This window comes from Cygnus atratus, chromosome Z (genome assembly GCF_013377495.2).
Source record: "Cygnus atratus isolate AKBS03 ecotype Queensland, Australia chromosome Z, CAtr_DNAZoo_HiC_assembly, whole genome shotgun sequence".
Lineage (NCBI taxonomy): Eukaryota > Metazoa > Chordata > Aves > Anseriformes > Anatidae > Cygnus > Cygnus atratus.
In genome coordinates, this window is record NC_066396.1 from 82,830,150 (window position 1) to 82,854,886 (window position 24,737).

General features: G+C 39.3%; 2 protein-coding genes across 8 annotated transcripts in view; one reads left to right on the forward strand and one right to left on the reverse strand.

Moving 5' to 3' along the window:
* Positions 1 to 24,107, reverse strand: part of KIAA0825 (KIAA0825 ortholog) — a 255,727-nt gene extending 231,620 nt beyond the window's left edge. For 4 of the 6 annotated variants that reach the window (XM_035568040.2, XM_035568047.2, XM_035568043.2 and 1 more), the window contains exons 1-2: positions 24,000 to 24,101; positions 12,757 to 12,842 (exon numbers count right to left, since the gene is read on the reverse strand). The gene's annotated coding sequence lies outside the window, so the exon portion shown is untranslated. Of the gene's footprint in view, positions 1 to 12,756; positions 12,843 to 23,999 lie in introns of all 6 variants that reach the window. The other 2 variants (XM_050716133.1, XM_035568048.2) reach the window with 1 other exon arrangement.
* A 4-nt stretch (positions 24,108 to 24,111) lies between these two features.
* SLF1 (SMC5-SMC6 complex localization factor 1) overlaps positions 24,112 to 24,737 on the forward strand; it is a 41,657-nt gene continuing 41,031 nt past the window's right edge. For both annotated transcript variants that reach the window (XM_035568049.2, XM_035568050.2), the window contains exons 1-2: positions 24,112 to 24,205; positions 24,548 to 24,661. In XM_035568049.2, the coding sequence (XP_035423942.1) occupies positions 24,179 to 24,205; positions 24,548 to 24,661 (141 nt within the window). In that variant the 5' untranslated portion in view covers positions 24,112 to 24,178. The remainder of the gene's footprint in view (positions 24,206 to 24,547; positions 24,662 to 24,737) is intronic.

Genomic DNA, 24,737 nt, shown 5'->3' on the forward strand with positions numbered 1-24,737 from the left:
ACCTGCCTCAGAAAATTATCTGCAATGCATTGTAGGAACTGTTTGGACTGTGCGTGCCTGGCTGAGTTGGTTACCCAACAGATGTCTGCATGATTAAAGTCCCCCATGAGAACCAGCATCCGGGATTGCAAGGCTACTTCCAGCTGCTTGTAGAAGGCCTCATCAACTTCCTCCTCCTGATCAGGTGAGCTGTAGGACACCCCCAAAACAGTGTCACCCATAACAGCCCACCCCTTAATTCTCACCCACAAGCTCTCCACTCGTTCTTCACCCTCCCCCAGGTGGACCTGGGTACATTCTAATTGCTCTCTCACATAAAGGACAACTCCTCCCCCTCGCTTCCCCAGCCTGTCTTTCCTAAAGAGGACATACCTCCCCATGACAGCCTTCCAGTCATGTGAGCTGTCCTACCACATCTCTGTGATTGCAATGAGATCGTGGCCCTGTGACCGTACACAGATCTCCAGCTCATCCTGTTTATTTCCCATGCTATGCACATTGGTATACAGGCACTTTAGGGAAGCAGCAGGAGCAGTTACCCCTAGAGGGACGCAAGAAGATTCCGGACAGGGGAATCGGCAACATTACCTTCTCTGAGGAGCCCTCAGAAGATCCTATGGGACAACTCAGAGGTTTTTCCCTATCTTCAACAGTGACAGCAGCGAAAACATCCCCCAGCCCTTCTCTTTCACATCTAATTCCCCTCTCTTCCCCTGTTGAACCTAGTTTAAAGCCCTGGTAATCAGTCCAAAAAGCTTGCTCCCCAACAGACTTGTGCCCCACTTGCTGAGTCGGAGTCCATCAGAAGCCCACATACCCAGCTTCTCAAAGGCCTGCCCAAGATCAAAATACCCGAAGCCTTGGTCTAGACACCACCCCCTCAGCCAGTCATTTACCTGCGCGGTTCTCCTCTTTCTTTCTGGGTCCCGGTTACCCATCAGGAAGACAGAGGAGAACACTACCTGCACCCCCAATCCCTTCAACATCCTTCCCAGGGATGCAAAGCCCTTTTTAATGTTACTCACTTTACTCATCGCAGCATCCTGGCACCCAGCCTGAATGATGATAAGAGGATAGTAGTCTTCCAGTTTAATGAGCTGTGGCAGAGCCTTCCTAACGTCTCTGACACATGCTTCAGGAAGACAGCACACCTCTCTGGAGAAGTTATCTGGATGGCAAGTGGAAGCCTCGGTGCCTCCCAGCAAGGAGTCCCCAGTTACTAAGACTCTACGCCCTTCTTTTGTGGCACTGGTTTGGATGCAGTGCCCCAGCTGGCCGCCCCGCTCCCTATGCTTGCTACTGCCCTCAACCTCGATGTGCTTCTCAAGGCCTGGGTTCCAATGACTCTCCAGACCCTCACCCCTTTCCTGCCCAACAGCCTCAAATCTATTACCCAGGGACACCGTGGGGGTTGGTGGCACCATGGGTGTTGGGGGCAGACACCTCCTTCTGCTTCGAGCAGAGACAAGGGTCCAGCCCCTTTCCTCTCATGGGCTGTCAAGCTCTCTGTCCTTCAGGTAAGCAGCTGGATCAGCTACTACCCTTTGCAGGGACTTAGGAAGGGGCTGGTGGGCTTCAGTAGGGGCAGGTTCACACCTATCTGTCTCCCTCAGAGGCTCCCAGGAGCCCCTCAGGCTGCTGATTTCTCACTGCAGCCCAGCCATCTGCTCAAGCAGTTCCTTGAGCAGGGCACACCTGCACCTATGACAGCCCTCTCTTCCCTCAGGGCCCTGGGGGGCCTCCAGATTCTGGAGCTCCCCACAGTCACCAGTCTGGACTGCAACTTCACCCCTCAGGGGATCCACCTGGGTGCCCACATGAGCCCAGAGAGGCCGTGTCCCCTCCGTTTGGGTTGCTGCCTCGGCCAGGCCGCTGCCTCAAGTGCCCACCATGGTAAATTATAAGAGGCAGAGTTCCCAAAGGAGAGGAAAGGAAGAGAAAGGGAGGTGGGAAAGGGAGGAGAGGATCCTCCCTGCGCAACCTGCCTGTGCTAACTGCAAGCCTGTCCTGGTCGTGGTGCTCCTGGGCGGCAGCGCTCCTAGGGCCTGCTTTTTTACCATCAGGGGGTGGCTGCCTCAGCGAGTGGCTGCAAAATGGTGGCAACGCCCGATGTAAATGGCATGCCGCTGCCGCTGCTGGCTCTGTGCACGCCTTGTCAGCCTCCCTCGCAAGGGCTGCCAGGGCCTGGCTGCTCCCTCAGGTGCCTCGAGTGGACTTGATCCCCCCGCTCCTCTGCAGAATGCGTCTGCACTGGAGATGTTGCCATACTAACAGAGCTATCCATATATACTAGATGCTGGCATTCCTAAGGGTTATGGAGTCTTTTAAATTATACCATGTTTGTCACTGGCAGTGTTACTCACATCCAGCTGCAACTCCACTGAATATAGCAAGCTAAACAGGCAGGCCAATCCCCAAAAGCTCAGTTTTCATGCATAGCATTTTATTCTTATGTACCACAAAACACTATTGCTTAGACTTGTGCATTAGCCAAATACAGATAAGTAGGACAACAATCTATGGTTGCCATGGCATGAAACATAAAAAGTATGGGAATTATCATCATAAGAAATTGCTGTCAGATTTTTCTGTGCTGGACTTCTGAATGCTCAAAGTGCATTCATTGTGAAACAGGTGTACAATACTAGGGAGGATATAAGAATAAAGCAAAAGAACTTTTACATAGTTTTCATAAAGGTTATTAAACAAAGCAAACAAATAGTTCACAAATACTTTCTTACAAGTACACACTACAAAGCACTTCTTGAAGTGTTTAAAGATCTGAAAACAAATTTTGCAGCACAGATAGCTTTTTTGGATGATTTCATAAAGATAATCTGTGTTATGTTTGTGTTCTAATCAGATCAAACAGGTGACTAGAAGAAAATACTGTGTTGGGGGAGTTTTTAACAAACCAGTAAATTCTGTTCAAGAAACTACTGTGCTTTTTTACAGACTTCGTTGTGTAATTAAAAAAAAAAAAGTTTTAAGTATTTCCAAGCTTAAGTGAGCAAACTTCTTTCTTATTTTGATTCACATTTCTGAAGAGAAAAGTCTACTTCTGTTTGAGAACACATATACAGTAAAAGTAAGTCACCAGACTTTGCTAAGCAGCACAACAAATGCAGAAGGAATACAACTATTCTATATTAGATAGTACCTACAAAAGAGGAGGTGGTCAAAAAAGATGTTGGTAAGTGGTTTGAAAAGGCTATTTGTTACCTCCCAAACATCAAGCTAGCATTCGTAATTTGGAATAGCTGCTGTATGACCCAGAGATCACTTCTGAATCTCAAGATTTTTCAAAAAAAAATCATGTATTCTTTTATTCAGTCAGATATAACAGAATCCACTATTTAAAGAACAAAGACAGTTGTGATTCCACATTCCATTTCATGCCTTCCTGGACCACAGACCAGTTTGAAAGCTTTTAAAACCCACTTACTCAGTAGGCTTATTCAGTTTTGGAAAATACGGTAGTAAGTCTCTTTCTAAAACTGAATACTCTCAAGAACATGAACAAGGATGGAAAAGTTTAGCTAAAGATACACAGAAGTAGAAAAGACAGCTCTTAACAAACTACTAATGCCTACCTTATTTAGAAACCCAAGCTCCTTGTCTATTTAACCTCCCAGCTCCAAATATGAATTAAGCACAGATTGTACTATTCTTTTTGTTAAGCTTGCATAAAGTTCACTTTGTCACTGCAATCAAGATGAAATAAAAGATTTGTCAAACAGGAAGTATTTGTAGAGAAAATATTCAACTCCTTCACAAAACAAGCCATTAAATGTCATGAGAACCTGCACTATTGGTGTAAGCAAGGAAAACAAAGAAACTCAGGATTTGTCTGCGTTAAAGGCCAAAGGACTTCCCCTCTCTGGAAGTTAAGTCCATTCACTGACAATAAACTCTACTCTCATTTGAATCAACAGTATTTCTTAATACAAGATATTCATTGTTGTCTTACTTTAAAAGTATGCTGTTTATTTTGACAGTACTTTTAAAGATTTATTTCTCAGATTTCACTTACACCACCCCTAGTTTCAGGCTTCTACTCATGATCCCTTCCAAATATTAAGGTTAGTCACTATGCTTGTATTCTTATACTGGTTAACAGAACAGGTACCATAAAATATATGCCATTCTGTCTCGCATAACGTGTCAATAAGATGCAATTAGATAATCTGGATGTTATTTATACTGATTTACAAGCAGTTCCTTGAACTGCAGATGAATATAACTTAATGAGTCAACACAGGAATCATTTTTCAGATAATTCATTTTTAGAGTTTCTCTGTGTTTCAAATCTCAGTTCAAAGCAATCTGTAGGTCTCTGTCTTTTCTCACCATCCTTATGACACAAATGGAAGTCCCTGCTACACAAATAAGTGGCAGATCATCCCTGGTATAAAAATAATTATGATGGTACGATGATATTTAGGAGAGAAAACCACAAAATGCTGATGTTAGTCACATAATTGTTGCTCAATTTCATTTACTTGACTTATGAAATGTGGAAATTTATTTTATTTTTGATAGCCTACCAACAAGTTTTAAAAGTACTGAAAATGCTTATTTTATATAATGCCTTCACTTTCAAAAAAAATTATCTGCTTATGTTACTTTTTTTCCAGTTCTACTTCAGCAAGCTTTTAACAGCTGGTATCACAAGGAGGCAGGAGTTGAACACATTACTTCACTCAAATATATGATATGTCATATGAAATAGTAATAAAGCATTGGTTTCTAGTGCTGGTGTTTCTGGAAACAAAAGCCACCACAGAGTATCAAATCACTCCATCATGCAAAATGCTGACAGAAACCAAGAGTAGCCCTTAGAAATCAAGAAAAAGTGTTTCTAATCACTCTGTGTGCTAGATTCTGCTCAGCATGGCCAGTGTAGAGGCTCACCAAAGTCTTTGCTGACCTTTATTTCACAAATACTAGCACTACATTGTGATTTCCTTTTTTAAAAAAATAAACAGACTCCTTTCCCACAACTGAAAGTCCTGCACTAAAAATGGATTATACATGGAAAGGTGTCTCAGCTGACAAATGAACTACGCACTTCAGCAGGAAATGAAATGTTAAATTATGCCAAAACATAAACACATGTATTACATTTGAACTAAAAATAACACATTGCATAAATTGTGAGGTGCATTTGTGTTGTTTACATTAAGAATAAAACTCAGTACAGCTATTATAGACTAACATGAACAAGCAACAAGGAATCTCGTAGATGATCTTTAGAGGTCCCTTCCAACTCAAAACATTCTGATTCTATTGAGTAGAGGCTGAGGGAACTGGGGTTGTTCAGCCTGGAGAAGAGAAGGCTCCAGGAAGCCCTTATAGAGGCTTTCCAGTACCTAAAGGGGTCTATGGGAAAGCTGGGGAGGGACTCTTTGTCAGGGGTTTTAGGGACAGGACAAGGGGTAAGAGCTTTAAACTGAGAGAGGGGAGATTTAGATTAGATATTAGGAAGAACTTCCCTGCTCTGAGGGTAGTGAGGCACTGGAACAGGCAGCCCAGAGAAGCTGTGGCTGCCCCATCCCTGGAGGTGTTCAAGGCCAGGCTGCAGGGGGCCTTGTCCAACCTGGTCTGGTGGGAGGTGTCCCCCCATGGCAGGGGTTGGAACTGGGTGCACTGTAAGGTCCCTTCCAACCCAAACTATTCTGGGATTCTGTGATGGATCTGAAATTCACTCTGGAACCAAGCAAACAAATTAAGGCACTTTATGCCAGCAGCATCTGCTCTTGTCTACTATGTTCTCAATCTCTGAACAACTATCTCACCTTTTGTAGTTGAAGCACCGTAATTACTGAAATGCTAAGTTGTGAGTTTGTTATTTCTCACTCATGGGCCGTCAAAATAATTCCACAGACAGACATGAGAAAATGTAGCTTGATCCAATTAACTGCCCCTCTGAGGAATACGAGAGAACAGGAGACAGAGATGGAGTCCAACAGAATCATGACACATTCCAAACTATGAGCATTTGGCTGAGTAACATGCTAAAGCTGCACATTTAGGAAGGGCAGCTTTCCCCCCTGTTCTAACTAACGTAGAGTAGTACTTCCACAAAACCTGGAGCCTGGATTTTGATTGTTCTTCTAATTAGGTATTCTGTAATTTGTTTAAGCCATCAATGGTAGCTATGCTGTATCAGCTCTGTGATATTGTAAACTGACAGTCAATTTAGGACAAACCTCTTACGGACTGTTTTAATCTTGTGTGATAATGATTGATAACAATTAAGAACTACATGTATTGTTTATCAATGTCAAAACAGTAAAGCGTGAAACTTGCCTGATTCATTGGCCTTCTATACTACCAACACAGAAATCTCTAGTTCCCTAAATCATGAATATATGCACACAAATATTCAGTTGCAAGTGTTATTCTCTAGAGAGCATAGTTCAATTCCTAGTTCAGCTACATACTTCATATATAGCACAGGAGTTGGGTTAATTATGTATTCCTATTCTTTAGATTTGATTAAAACAGGAACAGTCTTTTCCTCCTCTCCCTTTCCTTTGTCCTGTTCAGGTTTTGAGATCTTCAGCTGAAGGACTGTCTTTTGCTATGCCTAGCATCAATCAGAAATGAGGGTGTATCTAAGGCGGGTAGGTAGTATGCCCATCAAAAAAGAAAACTGTAATGCTAACCTAACTTTTTGATAGTTCAAGTACAGGCTTCTGCAACTGCAGAACCACACATTTCGTGTCTTGCACAGGAGTTACTCACTGCTATACCTTCTACTTCCCTCCAAGATTGCCCTATGCACACATTTTCAATCTTCCTCTGTTTCAGGGTGGGTGTCAGGGTGGTTGTTTGTGACTCACATTCTCTCCTCTAGCCTACACCAGGGTTTTTCACTCTTCTCTCAGTTACAAGTTCCGTGTGCTCCTTTATAGGAGCACCTCCTTTACCAGTGTCCCCACTTAGTGTTCCACAGCACCCTCTGATCTCATGGCAGTCTTTATTTTGAAAGTCTGCAAACAAATCTCTGTAACCTCCTTTCCCTCAGTCACTCTGCTCTCTAACCCCTTTTGTTCTGGGAGATGAATCACTCCGAATGCTAATATGCTTCACTACACTGTGAAGATAGGTGAAGATGAGAGACAGGCCTTGTTATACTGGCATGGTTTAACTGTTCAAACATCGCATTTTTAGCCACAAAGTTGTTTGAAAGATATGAAGCTATGGCTGTGTTAAATAACAGTAAAGGCTTTTATGTGTCACCTGTTTTCCTTTCAGTTCTCTAATTTCCTGTGAAATCGGTAAGACTCTACACTGAATACTGGCCCAAAACTGAATTTTTCACAAAGTTCTCACACTGGAAAACAGAAAGTAAACCACATAGAAATGAGAGCAACCTTGAAACTTGAGTAATCAGATGTTTTATTTTTGCACTGACTTGCCTGCTCAAAAATTAAAAGTTTACCAATATAACCTAGAGATAAAACAAAGGATTAAAATTAAATAATACATTGTATGTTCACTAGACACTAAAAGATGCATACAGTGTGCAGCTAATGTATCTTCAGCAATTAAAAATTCAGCTATATGAATATTGCAATAATTTAAGTTTTTAAATTATTTATCTTGAAGTGGCAGAAAAGATCACTATTTAAAACAACATGCATGATGCAAGTCATGAAAAATTGATATGAAACAGCAGTCTTTAAGACTTGAGCTTGCTTTATGCAAAACTACAAATGCTAAGAAAATTCCTACCAAAATTCCAGGGACCAGAAAATAAATCTTATGACGTGTTCTATCAATTCTTAGTCCTCAGTTTTATTCCCTCTCAAGTATATCAGCAAGCTGTATGAACTCAAAGGAAGGATAGTGTGTTGTTGCCTAAATCAAATCACAAAGGAAAAAATTAAATTCTCTCTGGTACCACCCCCTTTTTCTTTCCATTTGCCCCTCTAGTCTCTTTTTCTGCTACGTGCTCTACGCATTCCCCACGCCTCCCCGCCCCAAAATTCCCCAAAGAAAACAAGTGCTGAATGGCTTTGTGTTAAAGTCAGAAAAATCATCTATAACTGCATTTAACTGTATTTGCTGCTTAACATATCCCAACAGTGAACCTAACATTTAGAATCTATCGTATCAACATAGTCATCATGATCCAAGCTGCAAATAATAGAGAGTGTCACTGTCAATTTTGCTTTCGCACACTTCCTTCCCTTCACTTCATCTGATTTTAATAATCCCTGTCAAACCACAAACAGTCCAAATTGCCTTCTTGACATAGAAGCTTTCAAGGAAGAGACAGAATCTCAACTTTCATTTAGCGACTACAAAAGCAAGCTGTCCGACTGGACAAATATTATTTCCACTCTTGACAATCTCTACAGTAAAGCATGCTTTTTAATTTTCACTGAAGCTGCCAAGGGTTTCATATGAGCTTCTTGTTTAGCGTAGATTGACTCACAGGATTAGCAAACCAACAACTGTAATTGTGTTTAAAGAAGCCAGCACTTTCAAATAAAAGAAAAAACTTCATGCAAAAGGTGACAATTGCATGTCATAAACTAACAATAAACTGCATTAAAAAAATTATAGACAATATTTTAATTCAGTAGATCTCATAGGATCTCTTTCAAGATCATTTTACTTTTCTACAATTGACCAAATGGTTGCTGTTAGAATGTAATATAAACCAGACTTTCAAGGAAAACAACTTTATATTCAACTACATCAGTGACAGTCTAAGAAAGGTTAGCATTTGACAACAGGAAATATGTTCAAGGCAAATAAGCTTCTGCAAAAGGATGTGATCTGTAATCATTTTCCTCTCTGTTGGCTTGTCTTCAAAGTTGAGGTTGATAACATTACTCACTGCTTCACATATATCAGTTTAAAAGTAATTGATTTTTCAGATGAGGCACAGTATTGTATAATTAGGATTGTACTTGAAGTTTATGTGGATTAATCAAAGCATAATACATTTTAATATATTTTCTTCACATAGACACAGCAGTCTCCCTAATCATGTGGAAGTCTATTGCTTCTTAGTATTTTGACTCATTCAAAGTTGCAATCAGGTTTTGAAGTGTTATCAGCTATAAAAAACAAAAAATACAATAACCAAGATGCTTCCCATCAAAAGCCTCATGTTAGATATTTGTTTTAATACCTCAAATTGCTTTTCTCATATGCAAGCCTAATTTAAGACTAAGAAAGGTGCTTTAAAACATTAGCTGGTAACTAATTGGAATATACCAAGGCAGTAAAAGACCATCTTTGACAGATTCATAAAATCAGTTTAAGAAATGCAGAGGTATATGCCTAGATGGTGTCTCAAGTTTCACAGCAAGGCAGTTATGCTTTCTACTAACACAGGAGAGTTTTAGCGTTAGTAGTTTGAGCTGACAACTGGGTGTCTGTGATCACTCATGTTCATGGTAGGACATCTTCCTCTTTGCCTTCTTATTTTGCTTTCCTTCCCAGTGAAGAATAAGAGTTTTAAAAACTTATTGCATTTTGCTCCTTTAGGATGGCTAGCAAAAGCACAATTTTGTTACTCGGCAGTAGAGTGATTCTACCATGTTAGGTCTGTATCAGATTGGACCTGCATTATCTTTTATCACAGAAAACGTCACAAGATTGCTATCGAAGCATCTTAAAGGAGGAAAAAAAATAAATTAGTCTTTTTAAATGAAGTGTTTAGTCTTGAATATGTCTTTACTTCTGGTTAACTGCCACTTTGAATTCAGACCAGAACTCATAACTGATTATTAGCTAGCTTTCTGCACTAAAGTACAAAATTATTTATCATTTAGGATGTATGCACTATCGCACACTGGCAGTAAGAGGTAAGAAAGACATCTGTAGAACAGTATATTAACGTACAAATATTGACTGGTATATTGACCTAGTTAATCGTAATCAAAATTATCGTACAAAAATAAACCTTATGCCTTACTGACTTGCAGTTCTATAACTAAGAAGGAAGCCAGATTTTTATTTTTATTTTTAAAGAAAGGAAATTCTTATGTAATTTAGAAGCCATATAGAACTGATCTTTTTTTGTCAACTGCTTGATCAGAGGAAACCTTTATCTTCCCAGAGCATCCTTTCTATCATATCTTCTAACGAGTTCTGTCTCACTTGATAAATTAAAGTTATCAGCTGTTGCATCTTTATTTCTATAGAGAAAGTGCAAGTCACAGCTGTGATGCTACAAAAGCAACAAAAGTGCAGAAGAAAGTGGCATTTTTAAAGAACATTTATCCATAATGCCTTTGCATTGCCACTGGAGAAGAAAGGAAAATAAATAAGTAGTTATAATGAAACGAGCTTCTTTCTTCTCAAGGATTTTGTAAGTGATGCTCCTACACCGTAGCCTGAAGTTCCTGATCATAGGGCAACTAAGAGTCTTCAACCTGGTAGCTCATGAAAGAAATATCTTGTACTTTGTGCCGAAGTTCAACTGCCTCTGTAGTGTTAGTCAGTATATGCTAAGGAAATGCCATGTGGGTATGATTTAAGATGATTAACAGAGAACCCTAATAGGTTCTACCATCTCTTCTGTAAAGATGTTGTATCAATAATTTCATTTAAAAACCTGATGTAGACAACTGTGTTGGGAATCATAACAAAATGCATTCACACAGTGGAAAATAAATCTTCCTTTGGAACCGGACTAGACCATATATTATTATGCAATAAGGAAAGACAACTGGCTCCTTTGTGATGCAGAAAGGGGTTCCTCCTTCCTATCATCTTAAACAAATACTGTAAGGACATTACATGAAATTCTCTAGTGCAGAAAGCACTTAGCCTTTGGTTTCATGATTAAGAGGGCAAGTGTTCATAAATATCTTACAAGGGAACACCATGCACTGTGTTATTTCTTACATAATTACATGACTCAAATGAGTTGTGTATCCAGCGGAGAAGTGGAACTACAGTGTAAACAATGTGCACTACTTACCTATCACATGAAATAAATCTTTTCCTTCAGAACAATAACAGACTAAAAACTAAAAAGCTGTTTTTATTTTTTTTTTTTTCTTAAAGGAACATTATATTTAAAGTTTCTAGAGAGAAAAAGACAGGCAATACACAGACTAAATCAAAAATGAGTAACATTTTTTCTAGGGTCACATTAACATTCCAGCAAATTTCTTCTTAACTTTTATAGCATTTTAATACTTTTGTAAATAAATTTAAACAAAAGCCATAGAAGGATAGAAGGTTCAAGTTGAAAACAATCAAATTATTATGGTTCTATCTATAATTTTTGTAATTTGACTGCCTAAAACTGAGTGTAGTGACAACTCTACCAGAATATCCTTCTAAAGTATAAGTTGTAACCAAATCTATTTTTATATGAGTTCAATAGCGAACCTTGGAGTATCAACTCTATTCCATTAATCTGCAAGACAAATTATGTTTGTTTTGAGCCAGCCAAGAACAGGTGGTCCCAGCTGAAGATTTTCTTCACTTATGCAACACCAAAAAAAAAAAAAGCGTGGTGGATGTTACAACGACAAACAAAGCATCCAGTGACAAAAGTATTTAATTGCATGAATTCTGAGTAACAAAGAAAGAGTTCAGGGATAGGAAAGGGAAAGAGCATTTACTGAAACAACATTTTTTTCTTAGATGAGCTGGTAATAAATGACATTACAATATCCTGACTCATTCTAATCTTTGGAGCTGAACACCATTCAGAAACTGTAAGTTTTTTCCAAACAAGAGAATCAAAAATCTCTTGTTTTTAAAGTATATGTCACAGAATGGCATTGAATTAATTATTTCATTTTTAATACCAAACCAGACTAGAGTCTTTTGTTTTCTTCCATTTTTTATCATACCAGTGTGCTCCAGGGATAAGTTGATAATATGAAAAGAATCAAGTCTGCTGTATTCCTCACCACCCCTTGTATCTGCATAACCTGACATAACTCACATGCTCCCAGTCAAATGGCATGGTAAGACTCAGAAACATTGTATAGCCTACTATTCGTACCACCAATAATCCAATTCTTCATCTGTACTACTAGACAATATAGCTCCCAAAATGACATCTTGGAATGATTACACATTCTTATTTAAGTTATAATTTTGTGATGATATGCATTAATGACAATGCATTCAAAAAGAGCAAAGATAAATAGATTTATTTCACAGAGGAAAGAGATTCAGATAACTTGTGTTCAGATAACTAGGGTCACCTTTCTTAACCCTTTTCATAGGGTCAAGAGAGGTTTTAGATTAGATTTTTCTGTATATTATGGAACAGACTGCGTTCTGCTCCAAATAAAATAAATATTTTGGACTGGTGCACCTAAGGAAATGCTAAAAAATAATATTTTCAAAAACAATGGTCTCAACTTCTAAAATAGCCATATATTCCTAACTACAAAGAAAGAGATACTTTATTCAGATTTCTTCCAAAATTACACTAGCATGCAGCTGAAATTCATACCTATATAATTCTTAAAGAACATCTAGTCATTTTTTTTATCTGGCGTAAAGAGAGAAGAATTTATAAAATTGCTGATATGAACAAAGCTTGCCTAGAACTTTTAAAAAACTTAAATATAAATGTAGCATCTCTTATGTTTTCTTCAATCAATAAAAATTCATATATATTCTTGATTAGAACCCATAAGCACTTTCCTTTGAATAGGTCTCATCTCATTATACAGTTAAAGCTTTTTAAGCATTCATAGTTTATAGCAAGTCAATTTCAGAAGATATAAATGTACAATTTACATATATGCATACCTTCAGTATGTTCTCTCTGTAACTGAAATCTTCTTTGATTTTCAGAGACCATGCATAATGTTCAATTAACTGTTTTTTCAGTGGTTCTGTGTAAAAAGAAAGTAATAAAATGATCAATAAGTAATATTTGAAGAACCACTACTTTTACAAATAAAAATCCTAAGGGCCTAAGTATTGTGTAAAATTGCTCACTCAATAAGACCATATGCTTAATTCCAACTAATAAATAATAATCTGAGATCAAAATGTTAAAAAAGCTAATAACTTTGTAAACCTCCATTTCTATTGATATGTATTACACAAACCACGTCATTAGCATAGTACTTCATTTTGTTATTCCAAAAGCAGAAAAGCAATAAAGAGAAGATCTGTGCCAATGGGAAACTAGAAAGCCACAGAATGAAACAAAATAACACATGGCAAGTATTAGAAATGTTTAGGTAAGGACCACATAGCTCAGTCATTGTTTCTGAACTTCACAGAAAGGCTTCATTGAGAATAATCTATCCTGTGGTCACCGACTCATAGAAAAATCAATTTAGATAACAAATACAAAAAAGATGGAAGTCTGAAGTGAATATTGTATTATAAGAACTACAGATTGGCTGCTGCTTTTGCTAGTGTTTGTGAATACTAATGCAATGAATGAAATAAGGTAGCTAAAAGCTAGCTCAGCAAAAATACCTTACAATATACTTACCTTACCTGATACTTCTGTATCACCCCCTTACTATCTGCAAACCCCAGTTACCAGGCAGCTGTGATGGTGGCACGGCATAGGGGACTGCAGTGAGATGCTGCCCACTTGGCAGCAGTGTGGACCTTATCAACAAAACTACAATAGTTGAACATGAAGTTGATTCACAGACCTTGAGAAATCATCTCTACAGAGGAATAGAAAGGATCTTGTTTACATAGGCATGCCAAAATATAAAGTTCCATTTTGCTTAACAGCAACAAAATGGGAAAACATATGTAGGAAATAAAAGGAAATATCCTGTCCACCTGTTTTTGTTTTACAATATTTCAAGCAATTAAAAGAATCTATTTTCAAGGCTTTCAACATGTATTAAATTCTTACTTCATTCAGTACTCTTTTTGTTTACTTGTTTGTGTCAAACTGCTTCTTTAGGTGGGAAGAGATTGGAATCTATTGACATTTGCAGGGGTTTTAGCACAGCACCCCAGTACTATAGCTCCTGTAACCACTTCCCAGGAGTTCTGTAGAAGAATCAGCAAAGAGGAAGGAAGTTCGAAAGAACTGCTCAAAAGTCTGACAATCAGATAGCCCCTATTCTTGGACCAATACTTTCAGATCTGTGTTTTAAATGAACAACAAAGCCAACAAAGCCTGTACTTTCTGCACTGCTTTTACTACTTTTCTGAAAGCAGTGGCTATGCAAAAAAATGTATCAAAAATGACAGCAAGGTTGTAACTCCAGCCCACAAAAGCCAAGAAATATAAAGTTAGTCCGACATTCAATCCTTAAATCATGCAATCATGCTTCTTTTTTAAAAAGCAACAATGCAAGTTAATGACAAGTTGTCAGCCCTACCTTTGAATTGCCTGAAGTTTGTCATTTGGTGTTTGTGTCACAACCTTAATGTTATTTAAATGTAGTTTTTAGTATCTATTATTTAAAAAGGTCTACTTTACGACAGCAAAAAGCTTTGATGGAATAAACCTCAAAGTACACTGTAGTGCTGGTATGCCACTTCATTAGAAGTGGTGCATAAAACATATGCTGTTGACAAATCTAATTCATTAAAGGTGGGGTAGATGCACTTTAAAACAACTGGTTGGCATCATTATCTACAGTTCTTTTTATAAATTATTCTTCTTTTCCCTTTTGACTGAACTTGTCAGTGTTCCCTTTTCAGACTGTGAATGTTTTTGCCTTAAAATTCAATACCTTCAACATGTTTGGACAAGTTAAATAAGCGTATTTGCTATAACTAAAATTGTAAGCAGAAACATTCACACTGATTATTTCACCTATATTAACTAATGAGAACTAAAATTAAGCAACAATGTATAAAGAGATTCTGTGTTATCAAACATAAAATTTAAAAATGAAGAGGAAATTACAAAGTAGAACAGAGTAACATTCTGGCAGTCTTTGGCATTGCCATTCAGATGACTTGAATTTGATATTGAATTGAACCCTGCAAGAGAGTAGGAGATCAGGCACATCGCAGGGCTGACAGCTAGCTGACACACTTGTTCTAAAGGGGAGAATTATTAACCATATTACTCAGACTTTGAGGAAAAGACCAATACTGCTACAAGAACCAGAGGCTACAGAAGAGTTTCAATAAATTTAAGCTCAGATTTGAAGAGTGGCCCATCAGAGTGGAGAAATCCTTGAAAAGCTTTCCAACAGATAAAACATATAATCAGTCAAAAAATGATCAAACTCCATTTTAGAATATCAGTGCCTATGAAACATGGGCATTTTTCTCCTCATCCCAGAACAAATGAAACTCTTCCATCAATGTGGACTTCAGAACCCAAAACACAGTGCAGGAGCTTCAACAAATCGATAAAAGTAAAAAAGAATGCTTTTGAAGACTATCTAGACTATGGTTATGGTTAAATTCCACTAATCATGTATTTAGAAAGATTCTAAAGTACATTGTATACAGGGAAATGGAACGGAACGGAACGGAACGGAAAGGAAAGGAAAGGAAAGGAAAGGAAAGACTCTTTTTGTAAATAACTTTTCTTTTAGTTCCTTACTTATAAAGTGGCCTAATACTACACATTCAAAAAATATTTATAGGAAAATTTGCATGGAATATATAATCATACTTCAGTATGTCAGTACTGAACAAATACTTTCTAATGAGTTGGATGGATTAGTAAAGAATTTTGCTTTGTTCAAGAAAAGCCCATACACGGCCCATAATATCATCCTATATATTTTTATATAGACATATGTACACATACGCATTTTTAACTAGATACGGTGTCTCAGATTAATTCCATATTGTCTCTTTCAAAGACAATTTCATTCCAATATAAGATGTACCCTGAACATTTAAGAGATGTACATTTTGCTTAGAGAAATCTGGCATATGAATACGTTAAATATGGAAACACTTCTAAATATAATTTACCTAGGCCTATTTTATGCCTCCATGAATTGCAGCAAATCAGTTTCTGCAAGCAACTCCAAAAGTTTAAACTAGAAGATGACAGATTAATTCACCACATTTCAATCAGCATTTACCATTTACCTCAGAAGACTTGGATCATGTACGTCCAATATGCTACATATGCACTTCTCGTAACCGGTCTTCCCCATTATTCCTCATGCTGCTCCTTTTTAATTTTGTTTCCTCTCCTACCACACCAACTTTACCATCCCGTGAGGGGAACAGTCATATTTGGTGAAGTGTTCCCCCCACTGAAACATGGGAAGAGTCAGCTGCAGACGCGCATACGTACAGTGGTACCTCCACTCAGGGAGAGGCATCTCAAAGGCCACTGGCCCCCAGAATCCCTTAGTGAGCTGAATTCAAAATCATTTCACTTACAACATTCTCATTACACAAAAGATCCATATTCTATTGACTGTTGCTACTAGCAACTTTTCTTGTGAAGTCATTTCTCAGATCCTGCAGAAGGAGGCTTCTGTTTACCTCTTAACACCTTGGAATTAGGACTTTGGATATCTAACTTCCATTCTCATCTGGCAGTGTAACTGCCTGATAGATCTTTGAGGATGTTGCTGGGAATGGGGAGGCAGGAAAGGAGGAGAAGCAGCAGCAGCAGGGGTACCATCCTTAAAGAGTTATGCTTATACAGAAGAGCTCATAACACATTCCCAAAGGAAGCTTTCATGCCCCCCAACATTTCTTGAAAAGACAGTCTGTTCCCAGCCCGTGATTTCAGCTCTGCTGGTACTTCAGCCCTTAATGATGATTTTTATGAGCAATCATGTTGCAAGGGATGATGCTAACCTCAGTGCCCTTCTGTCAATACTGGCACTCCAGATGGGAGAAACCACTAAAAGCAAAAATCTTCTGCACTAATAAATGTCATTGCTTCACTGAGAAAGTGGAAGAAAAGAGGAGGAGACCTTATCTATGTCATTGCTTCAAAGGACGTCTTTTATTCTGTGCATAAGGGACTGTCAAAGCACTCCCTCTGCAAAAGGTCTAGCTGCCTTTTCTGCAATCCTTAGATTATTTTCAGGAAGCGATTTGGAGGACCTCTCCAATTTTCAAAAAGCTCCTGAGACTACAGATCAGAACAGGATATTGTTGACTCTTTAGATAAGTGTACATGTCACTCACAACATAGAGCAGTATCTCTGGATGGGACAAAGACTTATGTCTTGTTTCTGGGTACACCAAAGGCTCATAGAATCAAACAGTAATCTTCTCAATAACAACACTCCACTTTTCACTTCCAAGCCCACAAGCGTGATGGCAAACAGTCAGCCATTAACCAAAACTTCTTGTTCCTCCAAATGAATTCTTCACAAAAAACAGTGAAAAAAAAAAAAAGATAGATGTTCAGCATATTTTGCATTGAAATGAGCCTGACTACCAAACACTCAAAGCCTACCTGAAAGGATACACCCTTTCTTATGGCAATAGGTTTTTACAGTAATACAACATACTTATTTCCAACATACTGACAGTTCGTTTTGGATCGATTTTTTGGCAAATGCTGTCTGCTTCTTAAGTCTAATAGACAATGATTGCTGATAAAATAAAAAACCACCAATGAACACATTAATTTACTACAGCATTTTTAAGACACTAAAGATACACTGAGGAAGCTTCCCTTTGTCAGTGCCTTGGATTTCTTAGGGATGGATGACAAATAAAGCTGTAAGAAATACAACAGTTATCAGCAATATCTCCTGATGACAATGCTCTCAGATTAACTTACAGGGCAACTAAGCCATTAGAAAGAAACTCTACAATACTCTTTAAACCTCACCGGGGGGGGGAATTACTTTCAGTTCCAAATATATGTCTGATATTTGCATTTCACCATATTATATGATCTTCCAGTTACATATTGATGAAATGTATAGCTACAGTGCTAACAAACTGGAGGTTGTTTTGATATTAGCCTTCTTCCTGTTGTACCTTCATTGTCTTCCCTACTCTAATTCATGTCATATTTTTACCTAACTTCTTTTTAGTATTCTTCTTTTCTTCTTTCATTCACAGACATCTACATCTTTTGCATACCCCCTGTGCTCACCTCAAGTAGAGCAAACAGCAGAGAAGGTATAAAGTACACGTTACCCCACATGCCTAAATTGCTTTTCTAATAACATTGAGCCAGGGCATCAACGATGCCGTTGCATGCCTTCCAAAAGCCTGATAAGACATAAATCTATTTTGTTCTGTTTTTATTGCAGAAAAGAAGCCATTTTTCATATCTGAACATTCTGAGTATATACACTGCTTTTTAAAAACATGCAATTACTATGAAAAAAATATAATTACAGCTACCATTACACACTCGCCATTCTGACAGGAGTTACTTAGGAAAGAATAATACACCAAAGACAAAAAAAATACTTTAAAACACACACAAAATCAACACATATGATCTGAATGGGATTATGCAGATTCTCAAAAGAAAAATGGTGAAAGGACCTCAATGAACAAAAAGTTGCTGACCATTTCAGAACAGATCTCCGACACAGGTGAAAATATTAGAAGGTCAGTGGGGGAAGTAGGTCGACTAAGTATGCCAGGCAGGAATGGTGGATGTAGGTCAGGGCAGAAGACTGGTATACTGATTAAGAAAAAAGGTCCAAGCAGCAATGGACTAGCTAACGTAAGGCAATGAAAAGAAATTCAAATTTTGTGTAGTACAAAAGTATTAAATGCAAAACCAAACCATCCCACCATCTCTACTTTAAAACAATCAAAAAAAACTCCAAGTCATGAATGATTGAAGTGCACTAATGAAGTGCATTTCACTAATTCCATAATAAGTGACCAAATACAAAGCGTATAGCTTAGCATCATATACAGAAGAGTTACTGAACAATTTGTGGAACTTTGTGATGTCCTATCTACATTTGTCCCTCAGCTTTGATTCAGTGACACACATTAATGGGATGTGAACTGGCAGAAGGGTAGATGAATGCAAAGACGTAAGATAGGCTGAGCTTACAATAATCAGAATAAAAGAAATGATTTGCGTAAGTAAAATGGTTACATGAAAGAAATACAAATGATGCCTCCTGAAAAGACCATAAAAGTTGATTTTGCATATAAATACAAACTTTTGATAACTGAGTTTACAGTACAGCTTGAAGAAAAGCAACAATTTTCACAATGCGCATTATGCCATTCCCATATTCACCAGCACATGAAAGAAACTTTAAGTACATTTACAGAAGAATTATTATCAATAAGAAATAGCGTCTGTAGGTTTATATTATGTTCATATTACTTTTAATTCTAGTAATCCTTTATAACTCTAGGAAAAAAAAAAAATATTTTTTTTCCTTCACCATTAGGACAAAGCCAGTGAGTGCTTCATACTAAGGATAGACTTAGAAAATAGATTTAGAAGAGGCCACAAAACAAGATTTTTCTCCACATGAAGGCAGTGTGGAGACACTTCATACTGTTTTAGTTTTTATGATAGACTTTTCAGTGTAGCTTCTGGTTGCATTTAAAAAGCCGTGATTACTAAGCATTTGACCAAAATTCACCCATTTTGACTTTTGTTTTGTCCAATGATACTGCTTAGATGAGTATATACATGTATGTACACGAGCAGAGAGAGCCAACGTCAAAGATTAGCAGATGAAATCTTAGACAGAGTTGAGGCAACAGAAAAAAATACCTCTAAGAAATCCTGTTTTAAAGTGTGCAGTTGTTAATCATTCAAGCAGTAAAGCTTTTCATATGATGGATAATATTTTATGTACTGTATTTGGTTTACATGGCAAGGTTTAGGTAGTGGGGGGGCTGCACGGGCAGCCTCCGTGAGCAGGGAGAACCGAGTGAGAAGCAGCCCTGCAGCCCCCCAGGTGAGTGCAGCAGGAGGGCAGAAGGTGATCGAGGCACACAGCAGCAGTTCCCCTGCAGCCCGTGGAGGAGCCCCAGGTGGAGCAGGTGGATGTGGCCTGGAGGAGGCTGCGGCCCACGGAGAGCCCCATGACTCTAGTTGGTGAGCCATCTCCCTGTCCTAATCTCAACCCATGAGCAATTTTTTCATCGTATCTTCTCCCCCTGTCCTTCAGAGGAGGAAGGATGAGAGAGTGACGTTGTGAAGCTCAGCTAGTCATCAGTGTGAAACCACCACACGTACATAACGAAAAGTATGATAAGATATAATCTTAATAATCATAATGATAAGATAATCATAATCATAATGATAATTGTAATCATAATGATAAGATAATCTGCCAGATCACACTTCACAACAGAAAAAGATACCTATGCATGAATGCATGATTTGTGGCCTAGAGGGCCAATGGGATCCTGGCGTGCATTAAAAGGAGCGTGGCCAGCAGGTCAAGGGAGGTGATCCTGCCCCTCTGCTCTGCCCTGGTCAGGCCTCACCAGTACTGTGTCCAGTTCTGGGCTCCCCGGTACAAAGAAGACAGGGATCTCCTGGAAAGAGGCCAGCGGAGGGCCACAAAGATGACATGGGGCCTGAAGCATCTGCCCTATGAGGAAAGGCTGAGAGACCTGGGTCTGTTCAGCCTGGAGAAAAGAAGACTGAGGGAGGATCTTATTTATGTTTATAAATACCTGAAGTGTGGGAGACGGAGGGATTTGGCCAACCTCTTTTCAGCGGTTTGTGGGACAGGACAAGGGGCAATGGCCACAAGATGGAGCACAGGAAGTTCCACACCAACATGCGAAAGAACTTCTTCCCGGTGAGGGTGACGGAGCACTGGGACAGGCTGCCCAGGGAGGTTGTGGGGTCTCCTTCTCTGGAGATATTCAAGGCCCATCTGGATGCCTACCTGGGCAGCCTGCTGTAAGGAACCTGCTTTGGCAGGGGTTTGGACCCGATGATCTTTCGAGGTCCCTTCCAACCCCTACAATTCTGTGTGTCTGTGTGTGATTTGTATCCCAATCACCGTTACTGCAAGAAATCAGTTATCATTTTCCACATAGAAAGTCAAAAGGCTAATGTGGGACAAAAAGGATCCCAAGCCCTAAGCTGCCACAAAAAAAAAAAAAAAAAAAAGTTTTGGGCAGAAAGTTAGAAGAGTGGATTGAAAAATAAATTTCCCTCTCTTTTTTTTTTTCTTTTTGTGTCTCTAGGAAATAAAACTAAAAAGAAGCAGAGAGAAAGTCTGAAGAGATGGGTGCCTGAAATACTGCAAGTAAATCCTTTCTGTGAAAGAGCAAAGGAAATCTTTTAAGTGAAGTAGACTGTGTAGCCATGTAAATCATGAAATGTAGATATCTATTTCAAACACAGAGACCAACAGATTAAATATAGTGTATAATACTGCAGAAATAAACCATCTTTGCTAGCACAAAGAAACTGAGAGGTGCTGGAAAATGTTCCAATTAAACTACCCATAGTTTTTTGAGAACTCATCTTCTCTCTTGTAAATTAGAAAAAAAAATCATAATGAGATGAAAAATATTTACTGTAATGAGATCACTGCAAGAACAGAAGAAGAAGAAAACATTTTAGTCTTATTACAAAAAAAAAATGGAGAGCATAAATGAAACCCAAACTTAGCAGACATCACCAAAACGAAGGTAACAGAAATATTCTTACCATGTTAAAGCTACACTGCAATAGCAATGTAATTTAAGTGTTTGAGGTTTCAGTTTTGATTACATATATTTCACATGCCACAGACAAGAAAAAAAACAATTCTCAAAGATAACAGCATATAAGCATGTAACTTCCTCACTAGTAGTTAGTTCACAGTATTCTGAGCTGAAAGTTAGTGTTAAACGTTGAAGACTTCTCTAGTCTGTTAAGAGCACTGTGGCATAAAACTATCAGTTACTATTAGCTAAGTAATAATCAGCACTAAATAATTGTTAGTAATCATAACAATTCAACTGTTAGCTTTAAAATATATTAATCCAAACACTATTTACTTCAGCTTTACCAGAGTAAACAAACCCCAAATTAATTACTCTTATGAACAGTTGTATTTCTTTCTTTTCCAGTTTTTAAATTAGAGAAATTTTTGACTATCAAATAAATATAATATTTATAGACAATAAATTAAGTGTAGTCTAAACCTTAGATTACGTATTGCAAAACAAGCACATTTTGGATTTCCTGCACTCCAATTATGAGAATTAATATGAATTCCTTTACAGCACTGACAACTCAGTAGTGACGGTATAAAGGTGAAATAGGTACAAAACAGAAAATGTAATGTGCAACTAATTTTCATTGTCTATTAAGTAATGCAAGCAATAAATAAAGCCATTTGATCCTGAATATCCTTGTAGATGTTAAAAGACTTTTCCGTGCCAACTATATAAAAACTAATGACAGAGGTAGTTGATCGTTGCTTCACCATACTGGAGTACAAAAATATAACTGCAATGTTAAGGAAACAAGTTAGGAAAAAACTTCAGTAAGCAGTAAGAGTAGCAACCTAAATCTACTTTTGCTTTTCCTTCAAAAGTGGTTACAGTTTTTGCGTTACTTTATAGTAAAGAGCCTACAGACAGGATAAACATTTTTCATTTTAGGTAATTATTCAGTGAGTGGCTCCATGTCTTATGTGAAGCATGAAATCAAAACATTGCTTGGGATTCCAAATAAATTTCTCACCATCTTGTTCATTAAATCACTGGAGTACCTGAATACTTTATAAAAAGCAACAGAAGACTCATGAGGACAGACAGATCTATTTTTCCATGTTGATAGCTGGGAAACTGACAGGATTAGAACCAAGTGTCCAATATGCAGACACATTTTAGATGTCTAAATCTAAAATTTTTTGTGTGTTCATGGTGGTTGTGCTTTTTCTTTGGGGTGGTGGTGGTGGTGTTTTCCCACTAGAATATTTATGTTTTAGAGCACTAATGAGTTCAAAGTGTTCCTTCTGTTGACCTAAACTGTAGTGACAAAAACATAACATTTGTGAAAGTTTTGACATACACATCTCAGTTTACATATCAAAAAGAAAAAGAAAAAGAAAAAGAAAAAGAAAAAGAAAAAGAAAAAGAAAAAGAAAAAGAAAAAGAGAACAGCTACCTCAATGAGTACAAAGCAACTTGTCCACTATCACATATGAATTTTTATGGGCAGAGAGTAGCATTCAGTTCTCTAAGGAGGCAACTCAAGGTTCTTGACTCAGGATACATGCCTTCTATTTTCCAACCGTAGACATAAAAATAAAGTATCCTACAAAGCCTATTTTATTCATTATAAAACACTAAACTATTTATCATGTGTGATCCATTCTGTGCGTGAAGGTGACACAAGGAATCAAGTGAAGTCACTCCTCATATGTGGAAGGGACCAAAACAAAGTTTCACAAACAACTGTCATCCTAGTATTTCTAAGTTTCTAAATTGCATGGTTGATGTACAGTCTGAATGTTTTTTTTAAATTTTTAGGTAGCTTGGTAATGAAAAAAAAAAAATCACTAAATTCCATAATAGCGAATTGGTGCCAACTGGATCACTAGGGCAGCAATCCTCTCATCCAAAATAAGTGTCCTTGACACCCATCTGTAGCGGTCCCCAGCCACCCCGGGGGTCAGCCTTCACCCTGTGGAACCCGGGAAGTTTCTGGGGGTGCAGAAAAGGCCCCATAGGATGGGCAATCCCTAGGGCACTGCTCCAGGTAGGGGGCACTTCAGCCCGGACCTACACCGCGGTCTGCTCAGCTCCTCCGCCGGTGTCCTCTGCTAAGCAAGGTGCCACCTCACGCCCCTACGAAATCGCCGTCTGCTCTTGCTGCTGTCTGCTGAGCAACAAAAGTTGTGATTTTCAGAGCCAAAAGGCACGTCCGAGCCTCCGAGGCGGCGCCGGTTTGTTTCCCAGCCCTCCCTTTCGCCTCACGACCCCGCTGTCCCCATCCCTCGCGGTACACTCGGCCCGAGAGAAGACCACCACCACCACCACCATCATCATCATCATCTCCTCCTCCCTCGGATCGTGGCGGCGCTGCCGCCGCCCGGGGAGCCGTAGAAGTGCGCAGCGCCCAGCTGCGCTCCGCCAGCCCGCCGCGGGCCTCACCCGCACCCCGGGGAGCCCCGGGGAGGGCTCCTCAGCCAGGGGGCAGCCCCACCGGGACCACTTACCCGGCCGAGCGCCCCCAAGTCCCGCTCGACTCCGCGCCCGCAACCCCAAGGCGACCGCCGAGCGTCGGTGACAACGGCCCGGAACGGCCCCGCCGCCACATCCGGAGGCGGAGCGGGAGGAGGCGGCCACGGCGCCGGGGAGCGGCCGGGGCAGGGCCCGGCCAGGAGCGGGGCGCGAAATGGCGGCCGCAGCCCTCCCGCCAGGCGTACGTGGGGCGCGGGCGGGAGTCGCGAGGGGCCTCCTGTGAGGAGGAGGAGGAAGAAGAAGAGGCTTTTCCTCGCCTTTCCTTCGCCTTTCCCTTGTCTGTGGGGGCCCTGGCGTGCCGGGGGTGCTCGGGGCTGCGGTGGCGGCGGGCTGTGTGGTGCTCTCCGGGCGGTGGGTGGCCGCCGGGTAACGAGGCTCCTGGCGTTGTGTTTCCCCACCTTTTTTTTTTCTTTTCTTTTCTTTTCTGTTTTTTTTTTTTTTTTTTTTTTTTCCTCGGAAATCTGCCAGGCAGCGTTTCATAATGTGTTTTGTGTTTCCTTTTCGCTTGTTTTTCTTTTCACAGATGGCGAGCAGTGGCCTGAAACGGAGAATCCAATTAACTGGGTTTAGAAAAAGAGAGAAGAAAGCACTAGTTGAGTTGCTGTTCAAACTGGACTGTGTTTTCTTTGATAATAAGGTACTGTTCGTTAAAACACGTGACGGTTTAAAGCAGGAAAGAAAAAAGTGCAACTCTTAAAACCAAGGACTTTGTA